Source organism: Melopsittacus undulatus, chromosome 8, assembly GCF_012275295.1.
Source record: "Melopsittacus undulatus isolate bMelUnd1 chromosome 8, bMelUnd1.mat.Z, whole genome shotgun sequence".
NCBI lineage: Eukaryota > Metazoa > Chordata > Aves > Psittaciformes > Psittaculidae > Melopsittacus > Melopsittacus undulatus.
Window position 1 is genome coordinate 38,658,103 of NC_047534.1, and position 21,951 is coordinate 38,680,053.

Here is a 21,951-nt window from a genome sequence, read left to right on the forward strand (position 1 = left end):
GCAAATCTTTCATAATACACCTGAGCAGTCTTTCAAAATCCTGCGACAAAGGTGTTCAGATAGAGATGTATCTGACCAACATAATATATGTAGACTTGAACTTTTATTCCCATGATTTCAGAATTGTTTTGCCATCAAGTTCAAAAAAAGAATTATCCAAATATTCACTTTTCCTGTCATTGAACTTTATGCTTTCACAGAACATGTTCACCTTATTTCACAGCCATGCTTTGCTTTTTAATTTTGAAAAAAAAAAAAAAAATTGTAGTATAACCTCAAAAATGAAATGCTTTCCTTTGGTAATTATTTATTGATTTGTCATTCCATTCCCTGTGGTAAACAGGAAAAAAAAACTGAATTCTTTGAAATCTGAGATAAAACCAAGGTTCTATAATTTCTCTGTAAAAGAAATATGCAATTTCTGCCTGCTGACCAAGCCTTATCCTTTGTGTGGCAGTAGCTAGGTCTGTCCTGCCCAGAATTCTTCCTCTGTGTTGTGTTGCCTTCAACTGCCATTGCACGGCTGAGATCCCCAACTCTTCTGAGAATGATATATCATATCCTCCTGAAACTCCAGAGCTTCTTACATTAGTATTGCCTATGTAGAAAACAGCAGGAAGAATATCAGAAAACCTAAGTATGTTTTTCCTTTCAAAAAACTGACTGTAGTAAGCACAGTTTAGCTCCAATGGCATATTAAGATCCAAACCCTTTATCCTTCTACCAGGTGAAAAAGGCAAAGTCCTACATCATATCACTTCCAAGACCAGCTGTTGAGAATACCTGAAATGGGAGGTGGGCAGATGAAACACATAAATTGCTCATCTGCTTGCCAACACACAGGCTGCCTTCCCTTCTGAAGTTCATCTATCAGCTTTTCAGTTTTGTTCCCTGCCCTGCCTTTTCTCAGTTCTGTGATGATCTCTTCTACAGATGCTGGTAAATGACAAACATGGCTAGGAAATGCAGTGAAGACATTTACAAATTCTATATGTATAGCTTCATAATGAGCATCTATGAAGAAAGCACAGCTCTTGGCAGAGCAGATTTAAAGAAAGTCCACAAAGTGAAAGCCAGTCCTATGAAGTTGTGTCTTTCTGCTGCCTTTCACTCCTTTCTTCCTGTATTCTTTTTCTTTCCTTCTTTACTTTGTCATAGAGCAATAAGGTTAACACAGCAAGCCCAGCTGTCTACGCACTGGTTACTAGCTGAGGCTATGTCTTTGATGTTAGAATTGGGACCTGACTTACTATATATTTGACTAAAGACATTTTAAGGTATTTTTTTCATTTAGTAAAAAAAAAAAAAAAACCAAAAAAACAAACCATATGATCCATGTTTTCCAAAGAATAGACATGTTTCCCACACTTCACGATGGTTGTTATTGACTGAAATACAATTCAGACAGCACTTGAGAAGAACAGACTGTCTGAAATCCCCACCATTCCCACAGAGGTGCATTGGTCCAATTTTATATAGATATTTCTGTTCCTGGTTTTATTCAGTTTTAAGATGCTATTCGTTTTAGTACATCTTTTTTTGTAAATCACAGACTAAAAAGAAATGTTGTAAGTGTACAAGTCAATGCTCTTGAAGAGAATGTATTGTAAAAATATCTCTGTGTCCTTTTTATACTATAAAAGTGCTAACAGCACTTTGATGAGGAAAGGACAAGATACAGTAATCTGAGGGGCTGCTATGAAATGAATTACATGCTCTAAGCTGGAACTAAACAGAGGAACACACAGAGTAATGACAACCTCACACATCGAATTTGATTCCTTCTTTGGGCCACAGTAGGATTATTAAACCACAGCCATCCACTAATGAGCAGAGAGGCTTCTGAACAGAGGTCACTTTTCTCCCATGTTTTGTAAAATTCGCTCTACTCCAGTTATGAAACCATATGTTATCTTCTTTATTCCACAACATTTTCTCTTTGGTGAGTTTACTGTTACACAGAAATCAAATCAAGAAGGGAAAACTTAGGGCCTTCACTTGCAGTTGAAATTACTTCTAATTTGAAGTAGAAAATTCTCCTATAGATGGGGAAATTGGTTACAAATATTGCTTAAAAAAAAAAAATCCAACCCAAAACCCACAGATCTTCTCTCACAGACACACAGACTCCGACCAAATAACAGTTTCAAGCAGGAGTAACAACAGTACATAGGTGCTTGCAAATCATTGATCTACCAGCAAGAGATGGGCTGTGTGGGATCACATTTTGGTATTACCAACTCAAGCTGGAAAATATTGACTACAATTGTCAGAGCAAGAAATTTCAAGAGCAGCAGAACTGTTTGCTGCACTGGGAAATGAAATGTTTTGCTTATTAATACACCTGTTCAAGCTTCATATCTGACTGGGTTAATAATAAAAAGAACAAACTTCCAGTCAAAGGCAAATGCTGAATTTTAAATGTTAGAAAATAAATGCATCAAGTTATTTTTATAACTGTGTTAGATAGTGAAACATTTCCTAAAGATCAGAAATCTGACATTTTATCAATCAGAACAAAATAAATCCTCTTAATTGCAGGCAATACATTGAATGCCTAGTGAAAAGACATGCTGATTAGCAGTACTACAACTTTCCTGTGCTTATATCAAGCACAACACAAGCAAATGACCCTGAAAGTGTCTGTAACTAACACAAGGCACCTAAACCTTTAAAGAGTACTTGTTTAATTTTATCGGTTTATTCTTCCACCCCTGAGATGCTCTGAGGCAATCAGACTGTAAAAACTACATGTGTGGTGTCAAAGCTATAAATACAAAAATTCATAATATAGTGATTAAGAGAGTAGATCTTTATTTTCATTTATTTGGGAAACCAGTACAGACTTTAAAAGATTACTTACATAGATGCATTTGACAGATAAATTACAGCATGTTTCTTTTATTATTATTAGGGAATCTAATTAGTTGTAATTCTAATACAACAAGGAATAACTATTAGATGCAGTGAGATAAAGAATGGACACACTCTGTGACCCAAAATCAGTTTGCAATTCCATGTAAAAACATTTAGTGTATATGCAATGAAGCTGAGGAAAGCTGCGGTATCTAGACATCTCCTATGCAGAGAACAAAGCTACATGTCACGGAGTTAAGCTTAATTTTGGTGCTGCCCCGAAGACTGAGAATGTAGTTTATTCTTTCTAAATTGGGATTATCTAGGAATGCTATGATTTAGTTCTTGCATGTGTGTTTTATAGCACTTTTTCTTATGCTTATCTTTGTTCACACAGATCTGTACAGCTCAAATAACCACATTCTGGCCTGCTGCACACTTGATCTGAACAACATCATCTAGTTCACTGCACTACTGCTCTTGCACAGGTCTTATCACATCACAAGCCTTTTACACCTATTTATCTTTCTGAAATGCTCTGCATAGAGTCCAGGTAGAATTCAAAGTACTGTCTTTGACTTCTAAAGCTTTCAGTGGCCTAGAATCTGGATGGAAATCACTGTTTTTGAGATATACCTGAGAAAATTAGATTGCTCTGCTAAAGAGAGCTATTAGCTATTAGCAGGCTATTTTGGGAGACCATACCTACTATTTATATTTTCTGCTTCTGTAGTGGATGAAATCTTGAGCTGTTCCTGTGACAGGTTATTGAAAATTATTTAAAGCAATTATTTTCACAAGTACTTTTTAAAATTCCACTTATAAATTTCTACTTATAGCCAACCTATGTAATGGGATGGTGAGAAAGACATAGAATTACCCAAAATTCTGTTTGCGGTAAATGTGTTTCAGGGTTAGACAATACTAGGGCATCCGGATGGTGTAAGAAATATGGGAGGGGAAAAGATTTTTTTTGTGGATGAGGCAGCTGCCTTGAACCAGCAATGAGTAAAAAGGAGTGAGCAAAGCAAGGGGTGTCACCAGCTCTGCAAGTGCCAAAGGACCCTGCTGAAGCCAGAAGGTGTCTCAGCTGGGCAGTGGAAAATCAGCTGAAGTGTGTGAATGTGTGAGTGTCTTTTATAGCCTTGCACTTACACAACCCAAGCTTCTCAAGTTTTGGTGTGAAATAGCCTGTACTGCTAAACATCACAGCATGCTGCAAAGTTCATCTGTCAGTGACTGTGGTATATGAGACTGGTGAGAAGACAGGGAGTTCTTCCTTTCCATTTCATGGATTTTTATTTGTCACTGCTGCACAGGGTAACTGCTGTGTGAGGCAGATGCTGTTAGCTTTCATTTTAAATCATTTTGAAACAGTTTTCATTGCTGTGGAGTTCATTGACAGTAATCTTTTTCTTGCTTTCCTTTCTGGTAAGATCTGTTACCCCATGAGAAAACCAACTATTATGGAGAAATGAGAGGCCATGCCCACTTCTCCTGGCTGTTCTCACAAACCCAACCTCAGCCCATCAGCCACAATTTCCAGTCCTTTTCTCTCCCTTTCTTTTATTTTCTCTTGCCATGCCCAACAATGAGCTAACCAGAGGTAAATGTTTAGTGCCCATCCAAACTTGCAGCATTGCTCTGATGTGCACCCTTTTACTTAACCATAAAAATTGCTACTTTTCTGTAGATAACTACATCAATATAGTATCAAGCAGTCAGATTAGACTGGATATCATCTTTCCTGGGAAGATCCACAGTCCTAATTGTCCTGTCTGTATATGGTGAGTAATCTGCATACGGGTTTGGATTATAACTAAATACAATTACAATGCTAGTTTGCCAGTGATTAATTTTCCCCAAACCCACCCCTCCCCCCTTTTTTTTCCATTTTACTTACTACTCTTCTTATGCTCTGTGGTGCTAATAGTACATTAAATTCACTTCTACACTGAATGTGATGATTAATGAAGGTATTTTTTTTTCCAAGTGGCATCTTTTCCTGTTTTCAAGCTGTCTTTTTCTCTCTTACCCTTCCCCTCTCCCTCATGCTATCTGTGAATGTAAAGGCTAATTGACAGATAAACTGGCATTTTTTTCCTTTCTGAATTTTTCTTCAAAAAGTTCCTCCACTGAGGATGATGAATCTACTAGATGCTGTGATGATGATTCCTTAGTTTTTCAACAGTCATGATGCTGTCAACCAATTGTTGCGTATTACTCAAAATAAGTAGTGATGACTCTCAACACTTTAAATAACTGCCTCTGTGAGACTTAGGGGCTATTCATGATTATTTTCATGTGTATTTCACGTGGCTTAGGAAAAATGCATAATAGGTTCATTATTTGTATTTTATAACTCTGTTGTAGCTAAAGCTCTTCCTGGTTTTCTCTTTGTTCTTCTTCACTTCATGCCATCTTTCTTCTCTGCTTATCCACACAGACAAACAAACAAACGGTGCTTTCTGCTGCTTCTGGACTGCTGCCAGCTGTCCCGATGTCAATCAGCAAAGGGCAAAACCAGCCCACCAATAAAGAAACTCACTAAGAAGCAGTGCTCTGCAGCCTTAGCAGACAGCCCATCTTCGCTTTCTTCAGAATACCAGCAAAGATGCTCTCCACAGGCAGAGGTATCCAAACATATTAAAGGAATTTAGTCATTTAGTTAACTTTCTATTATTGGGCATAAAATATGAAAACCAAACCAAACTGTCTTTTGACTGTCCTTCAAACCAACATCTCTGGTTGCAATGCCTGGCAGATTTTTTACATTTAGCGATTAATATACTGGTGAATCATTAGTTGACTTAATTGTCTTAAACTGCCCCTTCCTAAATAAAGGCTCTTGGGGGCACTGTTTCATTACAAAAAGAAGAGAGAAAAGCTCAGAAAAATAAGATGCTTCCATTCTTAGAATTTAATTTCACACAGTGATACACAGTGATGCTATAAAAAAATGACACAGAAGTGCTAGAAGCATTATCAGTACATTTTGGAGCTATCAAAACTACTCGGTGTCAAAAATGAGTAACTCTATTCAAGGTAATTCATAACTGGAGCTGAAAAGCAGTGGAATAATATATTAGGGATGTTACAAAGGTATTTCCAGAAGTAATAGCTAGGTAGAATGTAAGTGACAAAATCCATATTGTTGCTAACAATTGGTCTGGAAGAAAACAACAGCTATTTGATTAGGTAGGGAAAAAATAAGAATATATTTTAATTCCTAGACAGTCCATCCCTGAAAGAAGAAATTCTAAAAAACAATTAGAATTGCTTTTTGATTAAAACATGAATCAATTGTCTTAATTGATTAACAAGACGTTCATTCTCCTATTTATCCTTATACAAGCAAACTACCTATGATCCAGTGCTTTGAAAAACAGAACAAAAACCCTAACCATCCAATGCCTACAAATGCATATTGGCAGAAACACACACCAAAAAGAAAATCAAATCAAGTTTTCATTCACGTCAAAACATTCATGTCAAGAACCAGACTACCTTCAAATTTTAAGATTATACCAAATGAGATTTTTTAAATTACATCTATAAAGTAAATCCAGTTTACAGCTGAGTCATGGTAGTTGTACAGGACACCTCATCCGAGTAAGAGTTAATGAACATGTTTTTATAAACATTTGCAATGTTATTCTTTTTTACCTGTGCTCTTTTTTAGCACTACTAAATCTTAAGTGTACAGAATGGGGTATCTGTTCATATTTCTAGCTCTGTTCATTGAGGAGGCTGTCTGTCCTTGCTTTAACCTACTTTCTCTGCTGAAGTCATTTTGCCTCATAAGCCCCATGGAGATTTGAGACACAAAGCCAGTTTATTTCTGAAGCAGTCCCACTTTGTTCAGAAATACTGCCAAAGGCTTATTTGGAAACCCTTCTCATAGGAAATAGGAACATTTGGTACTTTGCAAAGACCGTAAGGACTCAACTCAAAATAGAAAGTACAGTTGCCAACCGTAAGGTAAGTGTACTGACTCCCTTGAAATTTAACATCTGAGGAGACAGTCCATTAAAAACAAAAAATATAAGTATTCATCAGGTATTAAAACATGGTGTGACTCTAAGTATTGTTATGACTATTGGTTAACTTCTTGATAGTTATTATCTATAACATTTTCTGATATGGACTTTACCACATACTCTGTAACAGAATTACTGAGGAAAATTACTATTTTTGTATACAGGTCTGTGCAGCATTTTATGCCTGAAAATGTAGAAGTCTTTTCACCATGATCAAAAAGATGGGACATTCACAACTGTATATTATGCAAAAAAAAAAAAACAAACCCAAATTTTTACAAATTTGTAATAAATTGAAGGACGTGTGGATACACTGGAATGCCTCCTGTTAAGCAGGTGACTGATAAGAGTGTGCCACCTGGATCCAGACAGGTTTTTTGTGAGCGATCTTCTTCATGACTTTGTGCTTTCAAAACAGAACAATGTTATTATTTTACATATTCCTCCCCACAGTGAGGATGAAATCTATCTGTCCGGAAGGGCTCCTGGAAAGCTGGCAGGTTTTTGTTGGTGTTAATTGCTGTCACAGTGTCCCCAGAATTTTCATGAAGAAGATACTGTACCAGTAATAGGACAGCAAAGAAGTATAACCATACCCACAGCTGAGCAGCTGAATTTCCTATCCTGGATAGCTGAAAGTAACTGTGCATGGCCACAGTGGTGCAGGGAGAGGACAGTACTTAGGATTAGAGTTTAACCTCGCAGGGGAAAATAAGAAATCTCTTCCTTGAGTGCAGTGGTATTCTGCCCTTCAGAAGATCCTACCCATGTGATCATCCAGTCTGTTTCTGTTTAGACCATACAGCAAATCTGTTCTGGTATTCCTATTAATATTTTTTATTTGTTACTTATAGGAGGTCTTAATCAAAACAATAATGCAATTAGTTTGGCATTACTCCATTAGCTGTGCCCTGGTGCTTGCAGGTCTTCTGGTCTGCAGGCCATAATGCTAACTAAATCATCAAATAACAATAAAGTATTCTATAAAGTTGCTATATCACAGCCCTTTGGAGAATTACAGCCATATGCCATAGGAAAACCAGTGCCCATTTTTAGCACAAGCAACACCAAGATACAAATCACATCACACAGAGTCAGAGTTAATTAAGTCAGCCACCTATTGTTTGCCGATAGCTTGCAATAGCTGTTAATTTGAAGGTCTGCAATAGAGTTAAGGAAAGATAATTAGCAAATGCAGGATTTCATGACACAATGAATGCATTTCTAAATGGGCTTGTTATGGTGACTTCTGCTCCCAATGAAATTTTTGTCAATATACCATATTAATTTAAAAGGAAAATAAAGAGATCTTACATCTGTTTCTAGGTGAAGTGGAAAAAGGCCAAGAGGTCTTACAGTTGAATACACAATATGCAAAACCACACTACTGCTGGTAAAACTGTCAAAGGAGCATCAGTATTTTGGCATTTGTTTTCGTTATCTTGAACGTGCCATTTTGCAAATCTCTGTAGAATTGTTTTTAACTATATGCATTTTAAACATGACAGGATCACTATATTTTGTTTGAAATTATACTGAATTACATATATGCTGTCACATGCTGTCAGTGTCACCCCAAAATCATTGTTTTCATATATTTAGTGCATCTCTATTTATTAACTGAAATATCTTCTTTTCTAGATTGAAGTGCTAACTCTTCCATTACACCAGCTTCTTCCACCAGCATAAGTTTTGATCTAGGAAGAAAAAGACAAGTCTTCTGGGTAGGACTAAGGAACAGTTGCTATGACATGAACTGCGACTAAAAGGATCCTTGGATCATTTTCACCCTGAACACAAATATTGATCTCACATAGTGAAAAGCTGCTCTTTAGTATAACCAAAATATATCATAGAATCATAGAATAGAATCATAGAACAGTTAGGGTTGGAAAGGAACTTAAGATCAGCTAGTTCCAACTCCCCTGTCATGGGCAGGGACACCTCACACTAAACCATGTCTCCCAAGGCTCTGTCCAACCTGGCCTTGGACACCTCCACTTCCAAGAAAACAGTATCAGCAACACATTTTGTACAAAACTCAGTACTGCAGCACTAGTTGGCTATTTTAGAGGAATTAAATATTTTAATATTATTAAATATGCTAAAGTATAGAATTTGTTACCTTTCTTGTTACTATACTCTATACTCGCCTTTTATTTTTTTTTCAATTATGTTACTCTTTTGCATATAATAAAGTTCTTTGTGAAATGCTTCAGGGGGTCTTCCCAGCATTGTTATGTGCTCAAACTCTGAATAAAATATTTTCAAACAACCTCCTAAGTTTTTTAGTCTCTGCTGAGATGAGCTTGTATAGGCAGATGTACTGCAAGAGCCAGGAGCTCCAAGTGGTGCTCAATGTCCTACCAATATCTGGATGTTCTATCCCAACACCAGGACCATAAGATTTGTCAAGAAAATGAAGACATTCAGAAGAAATAATTAATATACACATTTTCAGGTCCACTAAACACAGGGAAAACTATATATAATCAGATCCTTTCCAGTATGTTATGATATACCATCTACCGTGATGTATTTATGCTGTTATCTCACAAGATTCATTGTAAGTGCTCACTAGCTCCAGACAGTACCTTTCCCTCTGAGTTGCAGAAGACATGAAAGATGGGCACAACATGCCAAATACCAGTTCAGTAGTTAAGAAAAAGTTATCCTAACTTGTTCTTTAGTTAAAGGTTTGAGTGGCTGCTTCTGCTTGATAAAATAGTCATAAAAATACAACACAAAAGTGACAGAAGGGACAGGGGAGTTTTTTGTGTTTTGTTTTGTTCTGTTTTGTTTTCTTTTAACTTGTGAAACATAAACTATGGGAAGAACATATTTCCCATTTCTAGCTTGGAAAAGCAAGGTTGAAGAATCTAGCCATTTTTAGAAGCATGTAACCACTAAATCATTGATCCTTAATGCAGGACAAAATTTAGGTGGAATTTCCAGTATGGATGGAATATTATTGCTTCTGATATTTTTACAGTCATGTTCCCTTTCTAGTTGAAGAGTAAAATTTGAGTAAAATCATATATTAAGATTTCAGTAAGAGAAGGATTACATCAAATAAGCTTTGCACGCTTAGCAAAGAATGTGGACACAATCTCCCTAACCACTAACCAGCACATTACACAATACAGTCACTGATTTGATGCAGGTAGGCCAAAAGGCAAGTGTATTCATCATACCCTGTCCTACAGTTTCTGGGCACAAACCCATCTGCTGGCACTAAACATCATGTCCCCATGAGTAAAAAAAGACTTTTTCATGCCAATCTGCATTTCCTGTGTCCTCCTTTTCTGAATAATATGCTTAGTCCGTGTATTACTTTAAGGGTAGAAGGTGCCTGAAGGGACAGGAATTCTTTCCAGTTACAGAAGCTGGTTGGAGAAGAACATTGCCGCAAAATTAAGAGAAAATCTTAGCATACAGACTAGGCTCCTGCTTTAAACAGGAGCTGAGCAGATTTTTGACTACTATGAGAAACAGCTGAGAGACTGCCATTAAAAATAATAGAAAACATATGTGATGTGTTTTCACACAGTGGAGAATGTGTCAAAGTTCCACATGCAACCATCCCTACCCACTGAGCTCATGGGGATAGCTTTGCTTTGATGAGTTATCAAAACCAGCTAGGACTCTACTAGTGCTCTCTTGAAAAAAATAAGATTTGGGATGGAGTGTCGCAAATGTTACCCATGTAAGGTACCAAGTTACTATTGTAAATGTGTGATCTTCTAGCATTTATTAAAATGTAATGGTGATGGGGCTTCATAGCATAGCTATTAGGTCCCTTGAAAGAGTAGTGCATACATGATGTAAGAGCTTTCTTCTTTCTCTCACGTGTTGCTTCTTAACACCCTGTCACAAGATTACTGCTGCTTCAAAAAAAGATAGCAGAAGGGGTTGCATGGTCATGTCCCATTCCACTACCAAAAGAGTTCAGCTGTGTTGTCTCAGACCTCCTTTCCTGGCTAGGCTCAGCTTGCTTATCTGACCTGATACTGAAACAGCAGCACTGGCTGTGATTTCTTGTCTCATCTGAGGTGTGGAGCAATATCCTACGGCTGATGCACTTTAACAGCATCTGGAAATACAGTTTGAGCCTTGCACAAAAATTTACTTCTACAGCATGTCAGATTCCAATCCATCATTCTGTGGTTAATTAAGCAATATTAACTACAGAGAATCAACTACTAAAATAAAGTATTGGAACAGCTATGGTGTTTTTTTCCAAAAGTATTAGATACTTTCAGTGAGCTTCTGGATAGAAACCTTTATAGCTCATTTGTAGAAGACTGGGAGTTGATGGAGCTACAGATGCTTATGCCAGGAGAGGTGCCAGTCCAGTGGACAATTTTGTAACTTGTATCATTTCAAGCACAATGACAAAAACTGCCATGGGAAAACAATATTACTAAAACCATGTTTCCTGTGGCTTACTAATGGAGTATTCATGCACAACATTAAGCTGATGAATATGAATTTGTTGGACATAATATCCTTTCTCCCTTTCTGCAGTTTTCCCAGATTGTAATTATGGTTGGTTTAATTGCTATTAGTCTCAGTTGAATTGTTACTGCTTTCAACACTTTCAGTGTGCAGAAATTTATATTTTAAATTTGCCTTATCTGAAGGCACTACTTCTCATGTTGATTTAATTTTGTATGAATTGGGTGTTATTGTATTGTAAGGTCTGACCCATCATTGTACTCACTTAAGAAAAAAAGGATTCTACGTTAATTATTGCTGTCCTAAATATACATAAATCTTCTTGCCATGAGTTAATTTGGATACCAGAAGTGATGTGATCCTGCTAGCCCATCCATAACACTGTATTAACCTAATGAAACAAGTTGTATCAGCACAGATTTCTACTTAGTGTGGTTATATTGTTTCTGGTACCAGAACTAGAGTTAGCTCATTTATCTCCATTTCACTTGCACTGTGCAGTAGACATGCCTTGAGGTAACTCAGAAATGCATATAAACCATACAAAAGTACTCTCCAAAGACCTACAATTAGAGCACTCTCATGCATTTTCTTCCAGATGTGTTTGTTTAATAATATTCATTAGTTACTCTTGCTTTTATGCATTTTACTGAAATTAAGGGAGTCAAGTTTCAGTATGGTGTTGAACAGAGTCCTGCCACACTCAGACTGATTCCACTGGGTGTTGTTACCTGGCGATCTGCTCTTTGCATGTGGAGGGCAGCTCTGTGAGGTCATTGGGGTTACTCATGCATACATGTAGGACTGATGATTGAGTATATGTGATGATTGAGTATATGTGATGATTGAGTGTATGTTTCTTCAGGGTTTTTTTGTTGTTGTTGTTTGTTTTGGTTTTTTTGGTTGTCTTTTTTGTTTGTTTTTTAATTTGTTTTCTTGGGGAGCAGGTTTGCTTTGGTTTGGTTTGGATTTTTTTTTTTCCCTCAGACTCCAAAATCATGCTTCATTCCAATTGCATGAATTTACTTCAGACTGAGCTAGAGATACAAAATCCTAGCCCTCTCTTACATTTGCAAAGTAGCTGCATGGCTCCTGCAGGTTGTTTGGGATTGTTGCAGTAGATGCTTCATATACCACAACCACAGAGACTTCAGTGTTTTCCAGGCAATTAAGACACCCCATAAGCTGAACAAGAAGCTGTGCAAGACACACCAAGCAAGAAGATGCATTCAAATTCCTCCTCCCCTCTAGAAGTCAGAAACCACAGCCATGGCTCTGCCTCAGACTACATATATTTAAGATCTTATCTGCACTTGAATATGCACTGCTACCTACTCCTTAAAGCATTCACCCAAACACAGGCTTTAGACAGGCACATATTTTCACCTTCACAGAATTAAACTTACATCTCTTAAAGCCCATGTTGCCAAACCAAAACTAGACCCACTATAAAACTGAAGTTATTCTTCATTCACCATGATGAAGAATAAAATGTAAGGGTTACACAATGCAGAAAAAGGACTGCAAGACAAGCAGACCAGTGAAGAAATGAGCAGAAGGGAGCTTCACTTCATAATCCAATAGTGAAAGCATTAGCATAAAAAAGGAGAAATGGAAAACCTCACTTCACTGCTTCTATTCAGTATTAAACTGCCCTTTCCCTTTCTTATTCAATGACTTCCACCTTCCCAGCCCCTCCTCAGCTTTCCACATTTAACAAGAAAAGAGTACAATTTATGTAACCCCATGTTATTCAGCTTTCAAAACACACGCTTATTTCTAAGAGGTAGTAAGTTGTCTCCTAGTGAAGGCACCTCAAAGCACTCTATTTATTTCCTTTCCCTGGCCTCAGGCTCCCTCTGAGGGGAACGCTCAGCTGTCCATGTTTGCTTTCTCCCTGGGCATTTGGAGGGACAGCCTGAGTGATGGTACGTGCACCATCAGCCACAGGATGTCCTTCTCATGAGCTGCTGCTGCCACGTTGATGCCATATGCCTTTTTATTTCATGACACCTGTTTACACAGTGTGAGTCAGGAAAAGGATTACTTTCACAGCAGAATGAGAAACCATAGAACATTCAGGGCCAGGTGATGCTGTATTTGCAGAGGCTTCACAGAAAGCATTTAACAATTCATATTGTCAGAACCTATATAACCATCTAGACACATGCTGCTTTCAGTCTCATGTAAGCACCACAGTTGCAAACCAGTTTGAAAGCCAAAGAAATCAAAGTCTGTAGCTAAAATTTAGTGATAAGCAGAAAAAAATTATGCACTTTCCCCTATTATTACTTAACATATCCTATTCCTGTATTTATGTTGATTAGGGATTTCTTGTTTTATTGATTTTTCCTCTTAGTATTGCAAAGTAAATGAGAGAGTTGATTTTTATGACTTTGTAAGTAAAAATAGCTATTATCTCTGGAGTGCAGAATATTTATATCTGGTATGGTGCACAATTTTATGATAGCACAACTGACCTTTGGAAAAGTTTGAAAACAGGTTTGTACTCATTTTGTTAACACTTCAAGTGCTGGGGAGCAAAGACTGGTAGTGTAGTTTAAGCCAAAGCAGTTTTTGAATTAAGGTGCTCCATAGCATACTCAATGCTGTCCAGTCATGGGATGATGATCCTTTTCTCACTGTTCTGTAGTATCATAATCTTGGACTGAAGAGCAGTGCAGACATCTTAAATCTTAATGGCTAAGTCTTCAACTGCTGCACCAGGCTAACCAGATTTAGCCTGCCAATGTTTTTGGGTTTTTTTGAACACTGAGGATTCAAGCTTGTAATACTTGTTGCAGCTAAAGTAGTCTTACAGGTGTGTTACATGATATGACAAAACACGTTACACGATGTGAGAAAAAGACTAATATTCAGTAGAGAAAAAGTAAGTTGATTCAAGAACCTAGAAAACAGAAAAAGAAAGAAAAAGTACTTGTAGCATTTTCATTCTTTGAGGACCTTTTACTAAATTCAGCTGATAGCTTTAAAAATTAACATTGCCAGCAAAATATATATATAAAATAAACTAAAAATATTCATTATATTTTATTAATATAGTTTTATCCACAAAAAAACAAGCAAACAAACCCCCCCAAAAAAACAACCAATCAATAAACCAAAAAACCGCCAAAACCCAAACACAAAACCTGTTATCAAATATAAGCTAGATCTGACACACATCCCCCAATACATCTGAGGAAGCTGTACTTTCTACATTGTTCTACTAAAGGGTTATCTGAATAGCAAAGAAGATTTGGAATTAGCCCAATGCATCACAGCAAGTAATTAGCAAAACTGGAAAAACAACTCTGAAGCAGTTAATTGAAAGATTAGCTAGAAAAACTACCAGTCATCTAATCTAGAGTGCTGAGAGCACTACTAACAGGAAAAGTATTTGTGTTTTTAATATAGCTCTCGTTACCACCACTGACCTGACTGAAACAGATAAGTGCATGAACAAAAGAAAAGCTAAGATGCAGCATCATTTTAAGAATGCTAAGAACAGATGACAGAGGAACCAAAAAAAAAATTGGGGTTTCATAATAATATCTAGAAACCATCATTTGATTATGTACTTCATCTCTTCTCCACATATTTTGTAAGCCAATCAAGCCAAATAGGTATGTTTGTAGAAGCCAGTATTAATTCACAAAGCACCAGTGACAATGGACCCTTAATGGCACCCACGTACCTTTGCAAAATGAAATGCTGGATCTGAATTTTAACTAAGTGGTATGACTCCATGAAATTTATCATTATTAAAATGTTTTCCTGTATTTGCATAAAAAAATCCCAGCCTCATACTTATTAATGCATACTCAATGTGAGCACAAATGCTGGGAAGAAATGGTTCTTTTAAATTACGGCATTTTGGAACATCTGGTTACATGATGTAATGTCCTAATGTCACTGGTAATGATCTGCATGACAGAACCTGGTGGTAGAATCAAGCCCTATTTCAAGTGAAGCATAATTACTGTAACATTTGCAAGCTATATAACTAAGACTGCCCTTAGAAAATATGCAAGTCAAACATCAAAATAAAAATCCCCAAGCAATTAAGCAATAAGTCAAAGTCATCACAATAAGCCCATGCTGTTTACAAGCTCACAGATGTTAGGCCCCAGCTCTGCAAATTCGCCAGCCCCACACTTCAAGCAGGATGTGATACAGAGGATGTTGTTGATTTTGCAAAGCAATCCACAGGGCACAGTGAGAAAGTGTTTTGCATCACTGGGATTTAAAAACATTTTGTTTCAGTACAAATAGCCTTATCCCAAGAGAATTCTCACAAAACAAATAAGATATTTCCATATTGATGAGAATGAACAAAATGTGAAATGTTAAACATGTAAGCACAACTAAATTTTTAATGCTCTCATCTAGTGCTCTATATGCATGTAGTTAATCAATGACAAATCTTTCGGAACATGTACAAATTAAAGTTCCCTTGTTATTAAGAGTAACAAATATCCCCATGCTTCCAGTAACTACCTTTTTTAAATCAACATCTTAATCCTCCAAAAGCAGAAACCTGTCATTTCCACAATGAGAACAGACTCACATGGGTATACAACAGGCACTAACAGAAAAACAAGACTGCTGAATAATAAACAAATCAGTGTCCTGAAAGGGTATTTAAAAAACAGTAGCTGTTCCAGCAATTGTACCTAAGCATGAGCTGTTGTGAACAAGAAGAAAATCCTGGGATGCATGACACTAAATCATTTTTAGAAAGTAGCAAGAAGATACTGAGAGCTCTCCTTTCCAGAAAAGTGTGGAGCTTAAAATTTGTAGCCTAACCAATAAATGTTACAGAATATGTCAATAGAATATTTCCAGCACTCTCCAGTACTTCCTCATTGAAGGGATTATCCTCAAAAATAACCACTGAATACAACTTTTACTTTACACAGTACTTTGTGTCATAAATTTCAAAATACAACTTTTTTGTTATTATGAAACATCTTCATTTTGCTTTCTTAATTCATTAATTTGATTTCACTGTTTATTCCATACTTTGAGGCAAATTGAATTAGCTAGTTTTCTGCAAAGTTTCAATAACATTTTCCTATTATTTCAGGTAATAATGCATGTTTTTTCCTATGCTGTTGTCTGGTGTGTGAGACTGGGCACCATCACAACACAAAGAAGACATTAAGACCTTATAGCCTTAGTTATTCTGCACTGGAAGTGAGTGATTCAGCTATTTGGTCTTCTTGCTTTACAAAATGCTAGCGAGGATTTTGCAGGTTTTAGGATCACACTCACTAAAAACTTACTCAGATTGGCTCACCAACCTAGAGGACCAAGGCATCAGGGCTGCAAAATATGTGATAGAGGAAGGCTACAGGATCCTAGGCACAACCAGGAGTCACCCAGCTTCTGTCCCCAGACCTGGACACCTGGGCTGCCTGTGGGCTTGAGAGAGGGCAAGGACTCTACAGTACTGTGGAAGTACCTCCCTCTTGACAGCTACCTAGTTGTGAGAAAGGAGCCATTTTTCACTAACACAGTCAGAGGGTGCAGTTCTGACAGGAGAGCAAGGGGGAACAGGGATAAAACGTAAAATTACACGCTTTCTTTTCCCATTTCTTGCAGGGATGCTGCAGGCAAATACCTGCCACTCACACAAAACAATCTTATGGATTGGGCTGTGAATACCACAGTTCAGCAAATTTCAGCTGTGAGACGAACACAGGGAACGGGTTAGCAGATAACACAGTAACTGTGGTTGTGAGTCAGCGTAAGGCTGACACTCAGCGCTCCTCAGAATCCTCTGCAGCTGATGCGTTTCTGCCTTCTGTTTGAAAGGCAGGAGTGTAAGTATTGTTTTTCCAGCATTGCTCCCACCTTATTGCCACCTTCTTCCCCTCAACAAGTACCATGTCCCACTACACATGCACGCACAGGGTCTTCATGTGGACACTGGTTGGTGCAGCACAATAGAACTGCCACACGGCTCAGTTACAGATGTCCCTGCCGGAGCCACTTGGCTCTTGGCTGAATTAATGCCTTTCTGACCGTGATGTGCTGTGTCCTCAAAGAGTTTATTTTCATTATCTCACAGGAGCTGAAAATGAACCATAATCATTTTAAGACCTTACATAGCATTTTTGTGTCCTTTTGTTTGGTTTTTCCCTATGCATTTAATGACTTTACACAAGCCAAACAAATTTGTGCCTGTAATAAGCCACAGGCTCTGTGTTAGTGTTAATTGGTGGTGCGCAATTACTTCTGACTTTTAGAGGCCAAAATGCCCCATGATAAAGAGGTATCCTAACAGAATTTTAACACTGAACATGGTGTCATGTATTATGTGTGTCCTAGACATACTTCAACTAATGCTTAACCAACCGCTCATCTGTGTGACAGCAAGGGTGCACTACAGATGTTATTTAAGGCACCAGTGTAATAAACTCACTCAGTAAATTCACTGAGATGCTGGAAGACTTCTCATACATATAGGACTTGACTGCTCGTTAGCCATTACCTGTATTTGAAACGGGACCCTTGTACATTTGGTAGCAATGGGGTTGTTTTTTTCCGAGAAGCCTTCACCTGAGAAGGCAGCACAAGGGAAGCACAGGCTGAACAGGAAGGAGCAACACACCTGCTATAGAGCTATAGTCAGGAGTCACTCTATCAGCTTATGTCCCGCCTGCTTGTGGTTTTAGTGTTTTGCTTTGTTTTTCCCTACAATAACCGCTAAAAACATTTTAATTCTAAATAACAAACTGAAACGAAACTGAACGGGCAAAGCCGGTGAACAGCTCCCAGAACACCCCGCCGAACACAAGATGGCGGCTACCGCCGAACTACACTTCCCGTCGTACAGCGGTGCCCGGGCTGCCGGAAGCTCGTTCTTCCTCTGCGCAGGCAACAGAACTACCGCGGACTGCGCGGGCGCATTGCGCGCCGTGGTGCTCCGGAAGTGAAGGCGGTGTGGCCGTGCGCAGTGGCGGGTGGTAGGTGAGGAGCTGGCTGGGCCGCGGGCGGTGGGTTACAGCCATTCCCCCGGGAGCTTGGGGAGCCGCCGAGCACCGCCCGCTCGCCCGACGGGTGCGCCCATGGGTTGGGTGGTCGGGACCTCCCTTCGGAAGTTGCGGCTCAGCACAGAGCTCGGTGGCGAGCCGGGACCGGGCGCCGTGTGGCTGGGCCCGTGGATAGGGCCTTGGCCTCCCGGCAGGTGTTCTCCAGCCGTTCTCTCCTGAGACAGGTGCTGTATAACAATAAGAGGCCTGGCCAGGGTTGTGGGAAGTGTTTGTTTTGGTTAAGGAGTTACGCAAGCGTAGCTTTAAAGAGCAAATTAAAAGAGCAAGTTCCGGCACCTCTTGCAGTGAAAACCTTTTTATTGTCTTCTGCGTGTTATAGATGAAATGGTTTTTGTATGCTGAACCCCACCTTGGATTGTCTCATTGCTGCACATTCAGAGTTTCACAAAAAGTAGGAAGTCAAGATGAAGAGCAGGGTTACACAAGTAAATGTAAGTGTTTTTAAATTGTAGTGTTTTATTATTCCCTTATTGCTGGTGATTTTGGTTGTAGTTGATGTTATAGTACATAAACCTCCCTGGATTTAAAGCAAACAATATGCATAATTGACAGCAGCTGTTTGCATGAGAAATATTACTATGAAGTCAATGAATTACAGCTGTTTCTAGCACTTGTTATCCCAACAATACAACTTCTGAGCAGTATTAGCATATAATGATAAAGTAATGGGTAAAAAGTGGCAGAATGATGGGTCTGCAGAGAACATAAGCATGTGGAGAAATGGGAAAAAGAAGTGTTGAAAAATTAACAATGATGGTAGAATGAAAAGATAGAAAATAGCAATTAATGTGTCAACTGCATTTCTTACTGTGAACGCTAAACCTTGTTTCCCTTTTAAAAGCCATGTGGCACATTTCTGAATGGTTGAGAATGATTTTTTTAGGAATGCAAGGAGAAAATACTGACTTGAAAGTTACTGGCCTAAAATGATGGTTTAGAAATACTATGTAAAGTACGCTTTAAGTTTGGGGCAGGTTAGCAGAGCAATACCTCAAATCTTTGGTATTTCAATGCCTGTTTCTGGAGTTTGACCCTGCATAGGCTTCTTCACTCTTTTGGTTCCAAGTTTTCTAGCTGAAGAGGTTTTTAATAGAGATTCTTGAGGGATTGTTTGATGCCTTCTCAATATCTTCCCAGCCTCGCAGTTATGGTAGTGCTTCCTCATTTGTCAAAATAAGGCAGTTAGCAAAGGCACGCTATTTGGACACTTTCACTGAATCATTTTGATGAAAATGGACAGGGAAGAAGTGGAAGAAAGCCTGGTCACGAGCTGAGGGTGACAAGTTCTTCAGCAAACAGCTGCTTTTGCAATGGGGCATGATAACTGAAATACAGAGACATCCTTAACATTGCTTTATTTCTACGAACACTTCTTTTTTGGGGTCTGCTTGGGCAAAGGCAGATGACATAGAAATCATGAGAGTAGATCATCCTCAAAAGACCCACTTGTTCCCATCTGCTAAATATTGTTTGAATACAGTAACTGTTCTGTGTGTTTCAAAGATTTTTGTTACCACTTTAGTGGAAGCTTAGGATACAATCTTGCATTACGTTATTCTTGTAAAAACCAAAAACAAAGCCAACAACTTAAGGACCTTTCTAACCTTGACTGATTTCAGTGGTCAGCTGTATGGTGTTGTGCCACAAATGAGTATTGAAAGGGAAAGAAAACCTTGTTGAAAATACATGAATTTGTTACACTAGCTTTGCCATCAAAGACACTGTGACTCTGGAATTAAATTGTCAGATAGACATTACTTTGCTAGGGATGCATGCTCCCAGTAAATGGTGCAAAGCATTTGTTTTGTACCGTTATCTTGATTCAGTGAATCTGGGAACACTGTGGGAATATCTTTTAATATGGTGTTGGAAATGTACCCCAGGGATGGTGAGATTCTAGAATATGTTATAATGGCCTCAAAAATATATACTTGCGTATATATATGTACATTCCAATCTGAGTGATGGAAAGTCAGCCTCATCAGTCTGTTGGTGGAATGATGCTCGTGATTGTTGTGTTGCTGTTAGTTCTTTAGGAAGCTTCCATTAATGTTGGTTTTACTTGAACAGCTCATTATAAACACTATGCTTGCCACATACTAAAGACACACTTGCCATGCAGTAAAGAGTAGCTTGCCATGTTGTTCCTAATTACAGTTTTGGAGATCATTGTGTATAACTGTCCATCAGGGTCAGCTTGTGACCAAGGTGTCTTTGTTTTCAACTAACCAACAGTTCTATATGTTTCTTTGGTGAAGCAAAAACTAGCATGCTAGCATGTTGAATGATACAGTGCCACTTCAGCAGATGAGTATTTCAGCAAAAAGTTCAAAGTGTGTAAGCAAGTCCTTGTGTTGAGTTTCAGCATCAGGGTGGAGTGTTACCTATTTCACAGGTGATCACTGTCTGATAACATGAGATTTTGTTTCTGAAAAATCATAAATAATATTTTAAGGGGAAAAAAAGGACCTTTACAAATAAAGTATAGAGGTTATAGCTATATAACCTCTATACTCCACCAAATTAATTTCAGCTCCACCAAAGTAATTTTCAAGCATCTTGATGAGGTGCCTTTTTATGTGTGTTGTAGATGCTGTCATGCTCCAATTTTTGTGTAAAATTCCATACTTCTACAGGTCATGGTTGACTCCACAGAACTGTTTTAAGTGTGTATCACTTAAACGATCCTGTATGCTACATTTTAAATCTAGAATTAAGTTTGCTTCCAAGGTCTGTCAAGTAGAACAGTGTAGCTTAGGTGTTTATAATGAATGAAGCTGGGAATGACTCATGAGAAAATAAGTCATGGTTAGTAAAAAGGAGGAATTTAAGGAGAAATCCTGCAGCATCCTGTAGGAGGGAGTCCAGCTGCTTAACTACTTGTCGCTTTAGAGCCAGCTGTCCTTGTCTTAACTGACTGCTGTTAGCTTTATTTGATGGTCCTTCTTGTAAAGGAGTAGAGAACTGAAGACATGATATGCTTTGATCTCAATATGTATGTTCTCACAGTAATTAATGTATAATGTTTGGGCTGATTTATTTTTTTCTTCCCTGTTTTCTTAAAGCATGGTTCCAGTTATGAAAAGAAGGAAAACTACAGTTCACACCGAAGAAGTCTGTCTCCAGAGGACAGGTAGAATGATTAATTCTTATACCATACACTTTTGTATATATACCTCATGTAAATAGTTAGATAAAGAAATGGAACCTGCATTTCTGTATGTTAACGGTAACTGAGCAGTGAAAAATAAGCATAAATTTAATAAAATATTTGCATGTTGATATAGCAGAAAATAAAGATGCGGTTTTCCGGTTTTTTTTAATCTTTAAAATCTTTTTTTAAATCTTAAAAAAAATCCTTAGCATTCAGTTAAATTGTCACAGGAATATGACAGTTTGAAAGTGGCAGTTAGATGCCAGCTTTTTGCTTAGACTTGCATATTGCTGATTCTGTAGTTGTCACTTTAGAGCAAGATTATTGATGCTAGTAGGAGATGGTAGAGTGCACTTCAATTGATAATTTTCCAAGGCATAAG

General features: G+C 38.0%; 1 protein-coding gene across 3 annotated transcripts in view; it reads left to right on the forward strand.

Moving 5' to 3' along the window:
- The first annotated feature begins 18,282 nt into the window (after positions 1–18,282).
- CWC22 (CWC22 spliceosome associated protein homolog) overlaps positions 18,283–21,951 on the forward strand; it is a 32,047-nt gene continuing 28,378 nt past the window's right edge. Inside the window, exons 1-3 of one of the 3 annotated variants that reach the window (XM_005152565.4) lie at positions 18,283–18,332; positions 18,735–18,846; positions 21,481–21,548. In XM_005152565.4, the coding sequence (XP_005152622.3) occupies positions 18,820–18,846; positions 21,481–21,548 (95 nt within the window). In that variant the 5' untranslated portion in view covers positions 18,283–18,332; positions 18,735–18,819. Of the gene's footprint in view, positions 18,333–18,372; positions 18,580–18,734; positions 18,847–21,480; positions 21,549–21,951 lie in introns of those variants that run through there. The other 2 variants (XM_031052273.2, XM_031052271.2) reach the window with 2 other exon arrangements.